The following is an 18,896-nucleotide window of genomic DNA, read 5'->3' on the forward strand; positions in this document are numbered from 1 at the left end:
TTTAAGAATTCGGGGTAAGCCATTCAGGACTGAGATGAGAAACAATTTCTGAACTCAGAGTTGTCAACCTGTGGAATTATCTACCACCGAAAGCTGTTGGGGCCGGTTCGTCAGATATATTCAAGAGGGAGCTGGATATGGCTCGTTTGGATAAAAGAATTAAGGAATATGAGGAGAAAGCAGGAGTGGGATACTGAGGTTGCATGATCAGCCACGATCATATTGAATGGTGGTGCTGGCTCGAAGGGCTGAATGGCCTACTCCTACACCTATTTTCTATGTGTCTATGTTTATTGGGAGAAATGTCCAACTAGGAAATAATGTAGGGAACACTCATTTGAACCTGAATTGTGAAGGAAGTTCTTCTCCTAGGGGGCAGTGAATGTCCAGAATTATTAATTCCAGAGAGTTGTGCAGATCAGATCACTGGAAGTATTTAAAGACGGGATAGATATAATTTTGAAATACAGGCCAGTTAAGGGCAACCATGAGCTGGTACAAAGTTCAGAAGTTGCTGGAAAAGCTCAGCAGGTCTGGCAGCATCTCTGAAGAGAAATCAGAGTTAACATTTCGGGTCCAGTGACCCTTCCTCAGTTCCTCAATTTTAATTTAAATCTGGTTTTAATACAAGGGTGCATCACAGCATCCTGTCCTGCAAAGACAAGTTGACCATTGCAGTGAGCAGTACAATTTAAGTCTTGGCATGCATTACTGCACTTGTCCCAATGGAGAAAGTACCATAATGCACTGAAAACTGAAGGGAAACATGCTGGCAAACTCTCATGTCATGTATGTCATTTTACTCAAGAGGACATTGTTTCTATTGAAATAGTCATCCAATGTGCTATGACATGGGCATAAGGCCAAGATGCTATTTGGACAGCAGGTGCAGATACAATGGAGTGAATGGTCTCCTATGCTGCATCACTGCAGTCCTATAGTTCTGTGTTGGATTGATATACAAATGTCCACTGATCGTTAGTGTTGTTAAATATATCCCTGCTGTTTAACAATACAACAATCTAAGTACCAACTGCACTCCACTGATTCATGGGAAATCCACTTTAAAATGAACTATCACTTGCAGCTTTTAAAAAAAGGCCATCCAGGGTTTCAGCTTCAACAGGCTGCATTGCTGACATTTTCCTGGGTTAGCTAAATGTATTAGGAATGCTTAACTGAGTCATACAGACCCTTCAGCCCAACCAGTCCATGCCAACCATTATCTCAAACTAATTAAGTCCTGCCTGCTTGCACTGGGCCCACATCCCTTCAAACGTTTCCTATTCATGTATTTATCTCAACTTTTTTTTTAAACATTGTAACTGTAGCTGCATCGATCACTTCCTCTGGAAGTTCACTCCACATACAAACCACTGAAAAAAAAATTGCCCCTCATGTCTTTTAAAAATCTTTCTCCTCATACCTTAAAAACGTGCCCTCTAATCTTGAAATCCCTCACCCTAGGGAAAAGACACCTGCCATTCATCTTATCTTTACCCCTCATGATTTTATTAACCTCTACAAGGTCACCTCTCAATCTCCGAAACTCCAGTGAATAAAGTCCCAGCCTATCCAGTCTCTCCATCCAACTCAAGCCCTCCATTCCTGGCAACATCCTGGTAAATCTCTTCTGACCCCTCTCCAGCTTAATAACATCTTTAATAATAAAGTCCCGAGGAATCTGGAACCACTTATCCCAGATTGGCTGTGTTTACATTTTGATTGATGGCTTTAATAGGTTATGTATCTTTGATACTGGAAGTGGGTAATAGTGTGTTTTACAACAGATTAACAGCCTGATGATCCTCTGTACTTTCTCTACAAATACAATCACAGAGTCATTGGCAGGAAATTAGTTTTAAAAAACCAACTGAAAAAAAGAAAAACACTGGAAGACATCCAGTGGGTCATTCAGCCTTTGAGACATACCAGGAATATTTGATCAATACATTTGTCAAACAAAAAACTCTAGTTTCAAATGACACGTCACTTCTAAATTCCAAACTATCTTCCTTTTTTAACTGGTACAGATAAATCTATGGGTTTTTTTTTCTAGTATCCTCCATGCTCACATTAAGAAAATGTTTTGTTTTTATCAATAACTCCCTGTTTAACTTTCACCCACTCAATACTTGTACTCACCAGGGCCACATTTGAAACAGCACTTGCCATCCTTAAAGTACTCGGTCTTTTTGTCACAGTCACTGGGGGAGGCACACAGGCAAAGCTGCAAATTAAACAGACACAAGATCCTCAGAACAAGCTGCTGACCTTTTCCTCAAGCTCCCTTCTTAATGAGAATTAGTTTTCTTCAACTCTCATTGATCAAGACCAACTGAAGTAGACCAAACTTCTTATTAACTGGCACCTATGGGAGCAGAAGCATGCTCAAATATTCTGGATAATCCAGAAATCCGCAGAATCAATGTTAAAAACACACAGTAAATAGTAGAAATGCAATTAGGAGGTATACAAATCACTGTTATACTTCATTTACAGCACTAAATAATAAAGCAACTTAGCTTTAAATAAAACTTACCCTCACAGAGCCCACTCACTCACACCCTCAATTGACAACTTGGACATTGCGATAATGCAGTAAATTATCAGTATTTCAGGTACGATATGTAATTTGCTTTTTTACTCACAGGTTTATCAAGAGTACCGCCCATTATTAAAGTGAAGTTTGCTGTATGACAATCTAACTTTCGAGTTCAATAGTAGTTGTCCAACATTACTGAATTATACAATGCTGAAAAATGGCCATTATCTGAAAAATCTATCCAATTAATCTTACTCCTTTCTACACTCCTGTACTGTGCAGCTTTCTTCTTTCCAATTATTATTGACTTCCTTTTTGCAAGTTACGATTGCACAGTGCCAACAGCACAGAAACAGGTCAGCATGACCCAATTGACACTCCCTGCACCACCGCATCCTTTTGTATGTAATCTCATAGGCTCAGATTGAGTGATGCTCACAACAAAGATATCCCTGCCTCCATACTCTCTCCCACCCTCAGCCCTGCCTGACCCAGACGCAATCCCAACCCCCGCTCCAAATCATGCGAAGCAGGCAGCTGTGAGACCCCTAATTCTTCTTGCTCCAGATTCCTGCCCTCTACCCTTCAGACAATTCACTGCAGCCCCAGCAATGGTTACCACTCCTGGTGGCACTGTTGGGACAGGTAGGCTGCCAAACGTTTGATTGGCCTGCGTCTCTCAGAGCGGGGCTTCCTCTACCTAAGGATAGAAGCCAGAGTTCAAAACAGGTAAAGACACAATGGCTCTTCAATAGTTTTGAGGCCAATCCAACAGCTACAGGCAAACAGGCTCACCCTCCATTTTTAAATACCCACCCACCTACCCACCGCCAGTGAATAATTTATCTCCTGGGTCCACAACTTGCAAAAGACTCTTCGGATTTGAAGCTGGAGATTACTAATTCCATTGTAAACACAGGCTCAGCAATGGAAGACCTGCATTGATAGTAACAGCTCGTAACCTCCAACAGCTTGTTGTAACAAATGCAGCAGCCATTTTGCATCCAGCACCATTCCACAGTCTGCAATGTCAGTGAACAGATAATCTGTTAAATATGAACCAGTAAACCAAAGAGCTCCCCTGCTCTTAGTGGAGTTTCCTCACAGCCACCTAAAAGAGGCCTCATCTGAAAAGCAGCTCCTCCAACAGTGCAGCACCCACCCTTAGTACTACACGGGGCCTGTTCAGCCTAAGCCTGCAGAGCAGGAACTAAACTCACAAGTTCCTAGCTCCGAGGCACCACCAATGCTGACTGAGCTCGAACAGGCACTGAAAAACAAGTTAACCGACCGAAGAGAAACACAAGTGATATTATCACTGGACCATTACTCCAGAGACCCTGGTAATGTTATGGGAACCCGAGTTCAAATCGCAGCAGATGGTGGAATTTGAATTCTAAAAAATCTGGAATTAAGAGTCTAATGATGACCATGGATCCATTGTTGACTGTTCTGGTTCACTAATGTCCTTCAGGGAAGGAAACTGCTATCCTTACCCGGTCTGACCTACATGTGACTCCAGACTCACAGCAATGTGGTTGACTCTTAACTGCTCTCTGGGCAATTAGCAATGCCCTCACTCCGTGAATGAATAAAAAAACAAGCTGTTCTAATAATAAAGCAAAACAGGTTCCAGGAGTACATTCTGAGCTGCACAGTATTTCCTAATCCCAGAATTACTGCTGAATTTAACCCAAGGAGGCCTTTTTTGAATAAAATTGAAGCTCGTCTCTGATGACCTTTTTTTTACCTCAAAATAAAACAATTGGTGAGTTCTCCCAGAGGACGGAAGGAGACTGGTTCATTTGGCCAACCACAGCGCTGGGAACCACAGAAACGTAAGGAAAGTCAACAGAGATAGGGAGACTTTCTAAATGAGTAAAGGGCAATAAACAGGTCACAGAACGGCCGCCAAGGATCTGCAGCTGAAATATTTCAGGTTGTGTTTCCTCTTGAGTCACTGCTCCCATGCTGGCACCTTCCAAAGGGGAGATTAATTTTATTCTTCCATTGAGTTCTCGATGATCTGAAACAATAAGATCTGAAGCAACATTCTCAAACCCAGCTCTGCTTGCTCAATCAACCCTTTACAGGAAGATTACCACGTTCTGTTGTCTCCTGCTGTAACAATCGCTGCACTGTCATCCAGAGGGGAATTTACCAGAATCTCAAATGACCAACCTGTGAACAATGTTCATCCCGTCCTAGCCTTGCTGCAAGTGACTGAATACCTGCCTGACTCAACCCATGGAGCTGTAAACGAAACCGTTATAAATCATCACCATTACAACACAAAGAAAATCGTCACACCCGGGACAGTATGAAATGTCTCAATTTCTGCACAACAAGTCAATCTATTTTAAAGTTATTTCTCTGTTTCACAGTTGTTATTTGTAAACTGGGTGTTCGTACTGGAAATGTACAGTTCTTTTTTGGTACAGGCCACATTATCAGCCAGACACTAGGACACATTTGGCAACCATCTAGCAGCAGAACTCAGTGTTGTAGGCTTACAGACCTGGATGAAACTATATTGTCTATGATGCACTTCCTGCTCACTGTTACCATTCTAGCTGATGTTACTATTGGACAAGTCAGATCCCAGAATGAAATCTGGCTTGACAAATTTTATTCTGTTTGCCATGCTGGTCACTCACTGAAATATAGTCACATATAGTTGAATATGTTCTTTAATAATAAAACAGATCATGCAAACATTTAAAAAAATAGGTCTGACTAAATAGAGAATACAGTTTGAAAAATCTTAAAGCACACAACAAAATAAAGTCTCATCTATTTTCCCAAATGTTTCACTTTATAGCAATCTAGAGAAATGAGACCGAGATCTCAAATCATTAGGTTCAACTTAACAGATTCTCCCCAGTTCATTCTTGTGAACTCTTCTTATGCTTACAAAATGGAACGCTCAGACTTTCTCAATCTTTTGATAATCTGCAGATTTATAATCAAACACTTTTGGGATTGGAAGCCTTCCAAACTGAACCTTTATCTCAAGGTAAATATGCTTCCCCTGAACTGTCCTATCCTCCATCGTAGGAGAGAAACTAGATTTGCTTCTGAGCTTAGTTAGGTCTCTTCCAAGACTACCCTAAAAGTATTCAATGCCTTGGAGTTCTCGGCTAAAACTGATCTTTGATTATTCTAAATAAAAGGCAAGATAACGCAGTCCAATGTTTACTCTCCCAACATAAACCCCACAGTGTCAGCAATCTCCCATCAACACTCCAAGGTGTTCACCATGAACATTGTTCACAGTCACCTGTACTCAGACACATACTGGATGAGGTGACTGATTCAGAGGGACACCCCCTGAACTTCTTTCTTTCAAACCCTTCACAAAGTGATATGCTAGCAGTTTGAATGCTAAAATTTACATAAAAACATTTATGTATCACACGTCTAATTTATCCACAAAATCTCTTCGGCCTCAGCGCACTCAGCCCAAAGCACACTCTCTGCTGTTTCTCTCAGTTTTAATTCCTCATTTGCCTGCGTCTGTTTTCCTGTTTGACCTCGCACTATGACTCATGCACTTCTGTTGATGGTCTCTATTTTACACATGGAAAATAGTCAGACCAAAGAAATGTACGTAATATCATTGTAATCAGAGTGGTTAAGTCACCTGTTGGGGGCCTTTTGGAAGATGAAGGATCCTGACCTCATGACCTCAGACTTCTTCATGAGAAAGCTGCTGCAAACAAGGTTTATTTCTTATCTGGGCCATTGTCAAGCTCATCAAGTTGCTGAATTGTAACGAATAAATAGACTGTTGGAGAATTGTCAAAGTATCAATGAACAGTTTACAACACTGCTCCCTCCACACTCATGAATCATTTTCGTTAACCTAGCACCTTTTCTTAGTCTCGGATTCTAAGATTTTAAATCGTGTTGATGCTTACTAATACGGTTCACACTACTTTGTCCAGGTCTACCCTACATTCAACAAATCAAAATGGGTGACCTACAGAATCTGAACCAAAATATCCTCCATATGCTTTATATTCAAGGTAAGTTACAAGTAATTTGCAAGATGCACCTACTGCAAGTCTCACTCAGGAATTGGCAACTCCATATTGTCGATGTCCTGTCCGGTAATGTACATTACAGACTAATACAGTTTGATGTCCTGTCCGGTAATGTATATTAATGACCCATACAGTCTGATGTCCTGTCGGGTAATTTACATTGCTGACCTATACAGTCTGATTTCCTGTCCTGTAATGTACTTACTGACCCATACAGTCTGATGTCCTATCCGGTAATGTACATTACAGACCCATACAGTCTGATTTCCTGTCCAGTAATGTAAATGACAGACCCATACAGTCTGATGTCCTGTCCGGTAATGTACATTACAGACCCATTCAGTCCGATGTCCTGTCCGGTAATGTACATTACAGACCCATATAATCGGATTTCCTGTCCGGTAATTTACATGACAGACCCATATAGTCTGATTTCCTGTCCGGTAATGTACATTACTGACCCATACAGTCTGATTTCCTGTCCGGTAATGTACATTACTGACCCATACAATCTGATTTCCCGTCCTGTAATGTACATTACAGACCCATACAGTCTGATGTCCTGTCCGGTAATGTACATTACAGACCCATATAATCTGACTTTCTGTCCGGTAATGTACATTACTGACCCATACAATCTGATTTCCTGTCTCTTGAGTTATAAAGATGACATGGTTGAGCTCTCCCGACAAGAACGTGATCTGAACTGGAATGTCCATTCAACAAACTACCTGTCCCATTTGGGAATTCGCTGTCAGCAGGAGACTGAGCTGGGCTATCAATTCAGTACTTTGTTGTTTCCTCTAATTTAAATTATTTTAGCGCGAAATAACACAGTATCGGTTTAACCTCAGAAAATGTTCAACATCTGGATCAAACAAAAAGCAGTCGTGCTCTTACATCTAAACCCCAAACGAGACTTCCTGTTCATAGATGAGCTGGTGGCAGATATAGGTTACAGACATTAAACAACAATCAGGCTTCTACCACTGTGTCTCTGATATTAACCAAACCCAAACTCTTAAATGGCTGTGATAGCATTTGAACATAGACTTTTACTCCAGTCCTTTAATCAGTAATGCAATAACAAACACAGTATCACGGTATAAATCTTTTCTATTAAGCACATAAAAAAAGAACTATTTTCTTCCGACTTCCCTTTCAAGCACTGATTCACGATGGGCCTCAACTCCTTAGAGATTAACCATCCCTCAGCACTAGACTCTGTCACCTGTGAATGTGACATGAGCAAACATTCATCTCTGAAGACACAATCCATCTTCCCCTGTGTCATTATACTCTCTCTTATAGAGGTTGTGGATTTGGATAGGGAAAACCCAAGCTGATTTCCCCTCTCTACAATACCAAGCCAACTGTAGACCCTCAACTCCCACCCCAGTTGTGATTGGTTAGTGCTCAAATTGAGGACTGAATTTGGATCTTTACTGAGTCTGATTTCTCAGTTGGCTGCACAATTCCATTCCTCAGTACAATATATTGGGCCAACAGTACTTGCAGCAAAATGGTATTGTCACTGCCTTTAAGCTGGGAGGCCCGAGTTCAAATTCCATTTACTCCAGAGGTGTGTAATAACGTCTCTGAACATATTAAATAGAAAAATATATTGAGCCATTTTTTGAATCTCATGTTCCTGCTGTGATTCCGTGAATGAATATAAAAGAGGAAATGTGAATCAATGAATAAACCAGTTTTTCAATGGGCCTGGAGTACCAACATTGGGAAAAGCAACCACCTGGCAGGACTGTGTTGGAGGGACGATTGTCTTAATACTTAACTCTGCTCCACTGACAGACTATAGCTCACAAACAAACAGTCTTGTACAGTAACTAGCTTAACAGCATCAGTTCCAATACATTCATAGCTTTTCTGTTTCGTTAACTGTTGGTTTGCATTTTCGCTCCTCTGTCCCATTAGAGCATAATTTAGATGGGACCACAGCTTCCTGACCTTTACCCCAGAAATGCCCCAATGCTAATGTTGTCCTGTTAATCCAAATGCTTAAATGTGAGCAATCAAAAAAGAGCTAACTTATAAAGTAGCAGGCCACAACTTTACTTTGATATGTTTTAGATTTGTGGGTTTTTTTTTAATCCTAAGGCCCAGCTTATGTCTGGGGCATATGTTTAGCCAGCAATTTCCAGCAGCTACGTTATACAACAGGAAGTGGTTGTTTCAGTGGAAAATGGTTCCTCCACTGTGAGTGAGTGAATAGGATTATCAAATCTCACAGCCTAGGAGGCGGCCATTCAGCCCATTGTGCCTCTGCTGACTCTTTTGCAAGAATTCCCCACTATCAACCCTGGGGATCACCACTGACCAGAATCCGAACTGGATTCGTCACTTAAATATCTTGGCATCCTGTAGCAACTGACTCACCTTCCAACTCTCCAAAGCCTGTCCACCATCTACAAGGCACAAGTCAAAGGTGTGATGAAATACTCTCCATGTACCTGGATGAGTTCAGCTCCAACAACACTCAAGAAGCTTGACACGATCCAGAACAAAGCAGCACACCTGATTGTTTGGGGATGTGGTGCCAATCATTCTCCCAACTACCGATCCTCAGTTCCAGTAGTGCATACATTTTAAAAGGATACAGTGCTGCAACTCACCAACACTCCTGGGAAGGACAAGGGCAGCAGATACACCCGCACCTATATGTTCCCGACCAAGTCACTCACCACCCTGACTCATAATCACTGTTCCTTTACAGTCACTGGTTCAAAATCCTGGAACTCCCTCCCTACTGGCACTATAGGTGTATCTACACCACATGGAGTGCAGTGATTCAAGAAGACAGCTCACCACCATTTTCTCCACAGCAATTGAGGATCAGTGATAAATGCTGACTTGGCCAGCAATTCCAATAAGCTGACAATGAATGAAAGACAAGCAGCCAAGTAAATGTAGCTCTCTCTCTTTGTAGCTTGTGAACGTGAACATGCAGAGCATGGGAGCAGTACCCTCTCGAATTTGACTGGGGATTAGCATCCAGGAGGGCAAAAAATATGCTATCATATCTATATCACTGTTATGAAGATGTAATCTGCTCTCTAACCTTTGTATATCTCATGAGGTCATGAGTCCATCTGCAGCACTGAAGTCAACCTAGCCAGTCACTGCTGGTTGTTCCAAGCCTATGCTGTGCTGAGTGAGTTGTCTTAACAGAAGGGATCCTGTTTGCTGAAGCTTGCTCACAGCTTATGTAAAAGATAATTTGTTGCAAAAACACAAAGTCATAACACTGATCGTCAGACACACGCAAACTGTCACTATCCCTGAATTACAGAGGCTCCACACAAAAACTGCAACAGGCTATTGACATTGTTCTGTCTTTTCGTCCCATTAAAGGAGGAGATGAAGAACTGGAATTTTAGTTCTTGCACTTAGCAGACCAGGGCCATTAAGCAATTGGGTGCAGATTCAACAACCAGGAAACATGTTTATATGGCTAGGGAATGGCTGGCAGTGGAAAATCATTCACTCACTCACTCATTCACTGATCTGATGGAAAGCCCATGTCCTAGAGAATGTAGGGCCCTAAGTCTGTTTGTGAAAGGGAGCCCTGAGTTAACGGAAACATTTCATCAGCTGATGAGCTATCTTCGAACAAATCAATTCAAGAGGAAATAACTTATGAATTGCCGTTACTAAGTTTTGTCTGTAATACGTTGCTCAAGTTTCAAAATAGGGTCTAGCACCAGTCAATTCCAGAAATAGACAGATCTGTAAACTCTTGTTATTATCACCTACTTCCAGAAATTGGTCAACAATGTCTTTCAGTTCTTAATCTTCAAACAAGATGGCAGTGATAAAAAGTGAACAGGAAGTTTGGAAATGCTGTTGATAACTCGGGGATATCACAGCTTTAATGATTCTATCCTCATACTGATAATTTTTAAGTACAACTAAGGGGGAAAGAATCACAATGATCACAACTAGACAGCCCTGAGGAGAAATCCATACAGGAAGGTTGTCGGCCAGCCTCAGTCCAGTACGTTCTCTATTACAATGACACATACCTTGAACACAGTGCCAATTCTATTCCTCCTCAGCACTCAGCGCTACGGCGTGCTTGGTAGGTTACTGCACATTGAGTGTAATACTTCCCACTGATCCCTGATCTCAGATTCCCTGATAGAGGGAAATGATGAGCAGTGGACAAGAAGAAGCTCCAAGGAAAAGACTAAATCCCTCAGCGAGGTTACTCAACACCAAAGAACTGAGGAGAAAGAATTTAGGATTTTCTTCTAGACTTATAAAGAGGTAGTATCACAGTGGATGAAGTTGGAGGTGGGGAGTGGACATTAGCCCAGCTCAACCTGACTGTAGCCCCACCCCCATGACCTCCACCACCCCTCAAGTCAAAGGTCAGCTCCCGTACATGAGGGAAGTGTCATTAAGCCAATGAGCTTATTGGATGGTGGAGCACCAATAGAAGTGACAAAGGCACAAACAAAATGACAGAATCTTTCTGGGAGCAACAGGATCATCACCTTGGCAGACACCATGACCTCCACCCATCACTGGGATCAGACTGTCTCCCTGGAAAGGTGTCGAGACCGGAAACACCATTTCATAAGGCCTGGCACCAGCTTCTTCCCGAGGCGCTGGCAGTACCATGGCCAGATGTGTGGGCAAGTTGCCATGGATTCAAGCAGTCTCTCCTCAAACCCTGCTCCCAAGCACACTGCCAACTAGTTAGAGGCATTGATGGTCCAGGATGATGCAGGAGTAAGGAAATCCCTCTCAAGGGTGAGGTGGTGTTAAAGAGTGTCCACTGTGGCAAGTACAGAAAAATGTAGCAGTCTGGCTGTGCACAGCAAGTTCCCATAAACAGGAATGATTTAACAAAAAAAGAGAACTTGGTTTTAGTAAAACTGATTGAGGGATAGGTATTGTCGAGCACACTGTGGAGACTCCTCCTGCTATTCTTTTATGTTACAGGAATTGGAAGGGACAGCCAGGATTAATGCCCCATGCAAAACACAACAACTATGGAAGAGAAGGGAAGCCCAGGGTTAGATGGATCGCAGACATTTGAAAGAAATTGCAGGTCGCAACCTCTCAGGCAACTGGCTCCGTGTCACTGTAGGATGTGAGGTTTCGAGAAAGAATCTTCTGTGATCCCACCTACGACAGTGGTAACCCTGCTGATCTCACTCCAGCTGGGTTCGTTCTGTTTGCACAAACCTCTCCCACAAACGATAACACCATTGCACCAGAGAAACCACAACACTCAAGAGGAAACTACCTAAAACATCTGATATTCACTCCTGGAAGTGTTTATCTGATTTTCTAGACTTCATACCTCTCGTTATCCCATTTCAATATCAATTTTGCTTTCTATTCAGCTGACTACTTCCATTTTACCTTTGAAATGTAATTATTTTGTTTTTCTATATCTGAGGCCTTTTTTTAACTCACTCCCCATACATCCTCCATGCTATTTCTTTACTCTTTCCGATTGACTTATTAAATATCATTTCCATTGATTCCTCTCACTTCCCTAACTGCCAGTTTTCTCTCCTGAGGTTCTCGCTTGTGCTGTCATTCGGGTTTTTGAGGCCTCAAGTGAGGTTTGAGCCTTTGCATTGTTTCAGTCAGCAATCTGAATGCAAGAGTCTCCACTAAACACGCTCTCACGTCCAACTGGATCATGATCAGAGAAACATAGGCAAGAGGAGAAGTAGTAAGGTATTTGGCTTCTACAGCTGCTCTGCCATTCAACGTGATCCAGACTGATCTTAAATTGTCACCACAAGGAAAGAGGTCCTTCTGCCCTTAGTTTCTGTACCAGTCATCAAGCACCGATCTGCTCTAGTCCATTTCTAATACAGCCATTTGCTCTGTAGCCTTGTCTGCTTGGCACTTCAAGTGATCATCTATATATTTCTTCGATGTCACAAGGGATTCCTCTCTCTATCACCCTTTCAGTTCCAGACACCTTATGGGTGAAAATAACAAATCTTCCTTAATTTGTCTCTAAATCTCCTGCCCTTTATCTTAAATTTATACCCCCACTATGGGGAAAGTATTTTTCCTATCTATTCTGTCCATGCTCCTCATAAGTTGTATGCCTCAATCATATCTTTGTTCAGCCTTCTCTGCTCTAAGGAAAGCAACTCCAGCCTATCCAGTCTCGTTTTGTAGCTGAAACATTCCAGCTCAGGCAACATCCTGGTGGAATCTCCCCTCCAGTGCAATCACACCTGTCCTTTAATTGTGCAAGTAAAACTGCATATAATACTCCAACTGTAGCCTAACAATGTCTTACATAGTTCCATCATAACCTTCCTGCTCTTATATTCAATGCCTTGACTAATAAAGGTGAGTATCCAAAAGGCTTCTTTAACCATCTTATCCTTATGTCCTGCTCTCCTCACGGATCCAAGGGGATGCATATCAAGGCCCCTTTGGACCCTCTGTATTTCCTACGATCGTACCATTTATCATGCACTCCCTTTCCTTGTTAGTCCTCGCACTTTTAAAATTTAATTGGCCTTTGTTCTGCCCAATGGACCAGCCTGACAATATTGCCCTACAGTCTAAAGCTTTTATCCTTGGTATTTGCCACACCCCTATTTGCAAACTTACTTATCAAACCTCCCTCATTCAGGTCTAATGTAAACAACAAACAGCAAGAGAACCAGCAACAAACTCTGTGGCATTTCACTGGACACAGGACTTTAGTCACAAAAACAATGTTTGCCCATCACTCTCTGCTTCCTACCACTCAGCTAGATTCAATCATGATGGATGCTAACTCCTCCCCCTGAAAAAGTCATGCTGATTATCTTTACCCGTCTAAACGGACATTAAGGCTCTCCCTCAAAATGTTTTCCCAGTAGTTTCCCTACCACGGATGTTAGATTCACTGGCCTGTAGTTTTCTGGTATATCCCTCCTTGTATAATAGTACCACATTAGCTGACGTCCAATCCTCTGGAACCCCTCCTGTGACGAGAGAGGATTTGAAAATTAAAGTCCAAGCCCCTGCAATCTTCTTACTTGCCTCCCACACCAGCCTGAGATCTCATCTGGGTCTGGGGATTCATCCATTTTCAAGCCTGCTGAAATTGTTAATACCTCCTCTCCCTGAATTGTAATTTATTCAAGTATATTGCAGTGCTATTCCGTAATTTCTTTATCTTTATCTTTATCGTTCTTCTCTATCATGAACACAAAGGTGACATACTTACTTAAAACCTCACCTGTGTCTTCTGGATCCACCTTCAGTTTGCCACTTGAGTCCAAAATAAGCTCCACTCTTTTGCTGGCTTAATCTCTTCCTCCTAATTTTCTGATAAAATGCCTTTGGATGTTCCTTTATTTTTCGTGTACCCTCTTCACTTTACTCATTTCATTTTAAGTAACACCCTGAACTATCTATCTGTAGGACTTTAGAACCTCTGTTGTTCTGAGTCTTTAGTATCTCCCATAAGCTTCTCTTTTATTCTTTATCCAATTCTATATATCCATTGATGTCTGCAGGTCTTTGATCCCACTCTCCATTTTTACAGGAATATGTTGACCCTACACTTCCATGATTTCCTTTTTGAAAGACACCTACTGCTCTGAAATAGATTTTTCCAGAAGAAGCTGCATTTTGTCCAGAACCTGTTTGTTAAATTTGGCCTCCTCCAATTCAATACTTTTATTTTTGGTGTGTCTTCATCCTTTTCCCTGACTACCTTAAATTTTACTGAGTTATGGTCATTATCAACAAAGTGCCTCCCATTGACATTTCATACATATCATTGGCTAAAATTAGACCCAGGATTTCCCTCTCTCATCAGACTTTCTATGTGCTGGCTGAAAAACCTCTCCTGGATACAGTTTGACAATTCTGCCCCTTCTCAGCCTTTCACACCTTGTCTATGCCAGTTAATACTGGGGAAGTTGAAATCCTTTACTGTTAAAACACTTATTTTTACAGTAATCTGAAATCTACCTACGTATTTGCCCTTCGAACACACCCTCACAGTTTAGGTGTCTATTATACATTCCTAACAATGAGATCTCCCTCTTATTTTTTCAGTTCTACTCATACAGTCTTATTTGAGGAGCCTTCTAAAATATCATCCCTCCTTATAGCAGTAGTTGATTCCTTGATCAATATTACACCTCCTCCTCTTTTACAATCACACATTCTTGCTTGAGGATTCTATATCCTGAAATATTGAGCTGCCAGTCCTGCCTCTCCTTCAACCATGTTTCCATCACACCAATGAAATCACATCCCTCAACCTATCTGCCTCACATGCAAGACTCCTCACATTAAAATAAATGCTACCCACCATGCCAAGCTTCCCTGTGTCTTGCCTTGACTATCACTTGACTTTTCTTCTAAATATTTTAATGTATCACCCACTATTTTATCTCTATATCCCACTCCCGCTGTCAAATTAGCTTAAACCTTCACCAACTGCACTATCAAACCTGCCCACAAGGAAGTTGCCCCCCCCCCCCCCACCCCCAAGTTCAGGTGCTTCCTGTCAAACTTGCTCAAGTCCCACCTTTCCCAGCCATCCAGGAATCTAAAGCTCTCCCTCCTCATCCAACTCTTCACCCATACACTCGTCTGTTCTATCCACCTATTCCTCTATTCCCTAGCATGTGGGACTGGGAGTAACCCAGAGATTACAACCTTTGAGTTCCTGCTTTTTAATCTGCTGCCTAGCTCCCTAAATTCTTTTATTCATTCACCGGATGAGGGCGTCTTTGACTAGGCAGCATTTATTGCCCATCCCTAATTGCCCAGAAGGCATTTCAGAGTTAACCACATTGCTAGGAGTCTGGAGTCACATGTAGGCCAGGCCAGGCCAGGTAAGGACAGCAGTTTCCTTACCTAATGGACATTAAGGAACCAGATGTTTTTTTTCCCGATAAGCAACAATGGATTTATGGTCATCATTAGATTCTTAGTTCCCAATTTATTTTTCTGACTGCAGGACCTCATCCCTCTTTCTACCTATAATATTGGTCCCAATGTGAACAATGACTGTTCACCTTGTCCTTCAGAATGCCCTGCATCTGTTCAATGACACCCTTCACCCTGGCCTCAGGGAGGCAACACATTATCCTGGTGTTATGCCTGTGGCTGTATAAATACCTGACTGTGCCCCTCCTGAGTTTCCTACCATTATTGTTCTCCCTCTCTTTCTGTTCCCTCTTTGTGCAGTTGGACTCTGGCTTCATTCTCCAGAGGCAGCGTCACTCTCACTGACTTCCAACAAAGGAAAGTGAGATGAGCTCTAGGGCTGCCTAACCACCTGCCTGCCACCCTTCTTCTGACTGATGGTAACTCCTAACCTCGCTGGCTGCACTTCCATATGCTACTGGGTGACCATATCTAAGACTGTGCTCTCCCTGTTATTTTGATCTCCTTTTTGGATGTGCTCCAAGATTGAGCTTCCACAGCTCTTTGGGGGCATAAATTTGTTCTCACCTAAATAGTCTATTTCATGTTCAGACACCATGTTCCTTGGTTCTGGACAACACACATATCCATCCGTCCCTGCTCCTGCAAGAGGAAAGATCCTTGCTGTCTACCTTGTTGAACCCTAAAAGTTGTGTATGTTTCAATGCGATCACCTCTCATTCTTCCAAAGAGAATCCAGGCCCAGTCTCCTCAACCTCTCCTCACTGTTCAATCGCTCCATCCCAGGGATCAATGAGAAGGGCAATAAAGCTCAATTGAGATTGTTTTCTGGCCCCTTACGCCAAGAGTTCTGAAACTCAATGTACCTCCACTCCTGACCCAACTATCCTCAGCCAATTCTGCAGAAACTGGAGACTTCCCTATACCCTGTGTTTCTAACCACAGTGCTCAGCAGCTCAGTTACCAAGTGAACCATTTATGTCACATAATGACAGGAGGTGACCGTTCAGTCCTCAAGCCTATTCCATCACTCACTTAGGTTCAGACGCAGATGTGTATCTCAACAGTGATTACCCTCCTCAGGCCTATACTAATTCCCTCCCAGATTTAATGGTCTCTGCTTCCCTTCCACAGTTGGCTTTCCCATCCACGAACACTGCCCAAAAGGGTGACCTGTTTACAAGCTTCATCCAGCTGGGCCCCAAAGCTAAATGCTCAGGGGTGAGGCAGATAAACTGGAGGGGGAAAGGTGTCATTGTCAGATCAGGAATCAATGGAAAAGATTACAAACTGTTAATTAATAATTATCACCAGTATCTCCCAATCACTCTGTAGTAAGGTGCACTGTGCTGCCACACTCTTCATCCTGTAGTCCCCATCCAGGACAATCTCCTCATTGTAACAAACTTGAAGCTGTGCTAGGAGGAACTACACAGCATTTTTGGATAAGCTCTAAACACTTGTAAACTTTATTAAAAGCCAGATAATATGCTATTATCCTGGACAGTCTCCTGGTGTTAATGATTAATCCCATGGACACTAACATAACCAATACAGAGAAAACATTAGAGATGTATATAAAGTGTTTCTCATTTTCTTTGAGCCTGTATATTAATGGGTTATTGATGAGCTATTATGCAGATGGGCACAGAAGAGTGAGGAAGAGGGTTTGAGGCAATTGGATGAGGGATGTCATTTCACAGGATCTCCCCGAATATGCCAACAGAATGGTCCCTTCCGCTTTTCCTTAGTTAGAATCATAGAATCCCAACAGTGTGGAGGAAGTAGGCTATTCGATCCATCAAGTCCACACCGACCTTCTCGACAGCATCTCAGCCAGACCCACACCCAATCCACCATCACCCCGCAACCTCACATTCCCGATGGCCAATCCACCATCACCCCGCAACCTCGCATTCCCGATGGCCAATCCACCATAACCCCGCAACCTCGCGTTCCCGATGGCCAATCCACCATAACCCCGCAACCTCGCGTTCCCGATGGCCAATCCACCATAACCCCGCAACCTCGCGTTCCCGATGGCCAATCCACCATAACCCCGCAACCTCGCATTCCCGATGGCCAATCCACCATAACCCCGCAACCTCGCATTCCCGATGGCCAATCCACCATAACCCCGCAACCTCGCATTCCCGATGGCCAATCCATCTAACCTACACATCTTTGAACTATGGGAGGAAACCAGAACAGCCAGAGGAAACCCATGAAAGCTGTTACATGGAAGCAGGTAATTTAGCTTAACTGGTCCACCCTGTGTTTCATTCCTCTGTATGTCAGGGTGACACAAAAGTTGTTCAGTGGACATGATGTGTGAAAGGCTCTCAGATCAATGCCAATTCTTGGAATAATTAAAGGTGTGCTTGTGCTTTGACTGGGAGCCACTGGCTAGGCTGAGATCCTAGAACTGGCAGACTCATGATGTCTGCTGCCTCATAAGTTCCCAGACAAACACATGGTTTTATCCATCTCAACATTATTTTTGGGAAGCAAGAAATCATATTTGGAGAGTCCCCTGTCTATTCTTTGTCAGGACATTTCTACACCCCTCCCATTTGCTTTAACTTTCATTAAGGAAGTAATGCTATTCCATGAATAAACAAACTGCAACCAATTCATCCCACAAGCCGCAAATTGGAGAAATGAACTGTTCAGTACTTGGAATCCCCTACAGTTTGGGAGTGGGCCATTCAGCCCAATGAGTCATCACTGACCCTTGGAGGACCAAACCACCCCCTGCCACCCTCTCCCTGCATTTCCTAAGGTTAATCCACCCAGCCTGCATATCCCTGGACACTTTAGCATGGGGCAATTTAGCATGGCCAACCCATCTAACTTGGACATCATCGGACTGTGGGAGGAAACCAGAGCACCCATAGGAAACCCCAATAGACACAGGGAGAATGCGCAAACTCCACACAGACAGTCACCCGGGTCCCTGGCACTGTGAGGCAGTAATGCTCAAATAACTAAGATGAGAACTGAGCCTTAAAGTGGTTTATTCAATCGATCGACTGGATTTGTGTTTCCTAATTGATAGGAAGAGAGGCAAAACGAAGCCAGTGAACATGGCTGCAAATTGCATCTGGGCAGTCACTGAGATGAGGTTATGATAGCATTTATCGGTGATACCCACTGTGGTTAAACAGTCATAGAGTCATTAAAATGTACAGCACAGAAACAGACCTCCTATCGGATAGATGTTGTGAAACTTGAAAGGATTCATAAAAAATTTACTAGGATGTTGCCAGGGTTGGAGGATTTGAGCTATAGGGAGAGGCTGAACAGGCTGGGGCTGTTTTCCCTGGAGCGTCGGAGCCTGAGGGGTGACCTTATTGATGTTTATAAAATCATGAGGGACATGGATAGGGGAAATAGACAAG

The 18,896-nt window shown here is 42.7% G+C and overlaps 1 protein-coding gene across 1 annotated transcript in view; it reads right to left on the minus strand.

Moving 5' to 3' along the window:
* The window catches only part of LOC122560005 (tumor necrosis factor receptor superfamily member 5-like), a 70,195-nt gene that overhangs the window by 44,440 nt on the left and 6,859 nt on the right, over nt 1-18,896 (minus strand). The window contains exon 2 of the mRNA XM_043710156.2: nt 2,146-2,230. Within this exon, the coding sequence (XP_043566091.2) occupies nt 2,146-2,230 (85 nt within the window). The remainder of the gene's footprint in view (nt 1-2,145; nt 2,231-18,896) is intronic.

The sequence above is a fragment of the Chiloscyllium plagiosum genome, unplaced genomic scaffold (assembly GCF_037043375.1).
Source record: "Chiloscyllium plagiosum isolate Xiang-an unplaced genomic scaffold, Cpla_swu_hap1 HiC_scaffold_15, whole genome shotgun sequence".
In the NCBI taxonomy this organism is placed as follows: Eukaryota; Metazoa; Chordata; class Chondrichthyes; order Orectolobiformes; family Hemiscylliidae; genus Chiloscyllium; species Chiloscyllium plagiosum.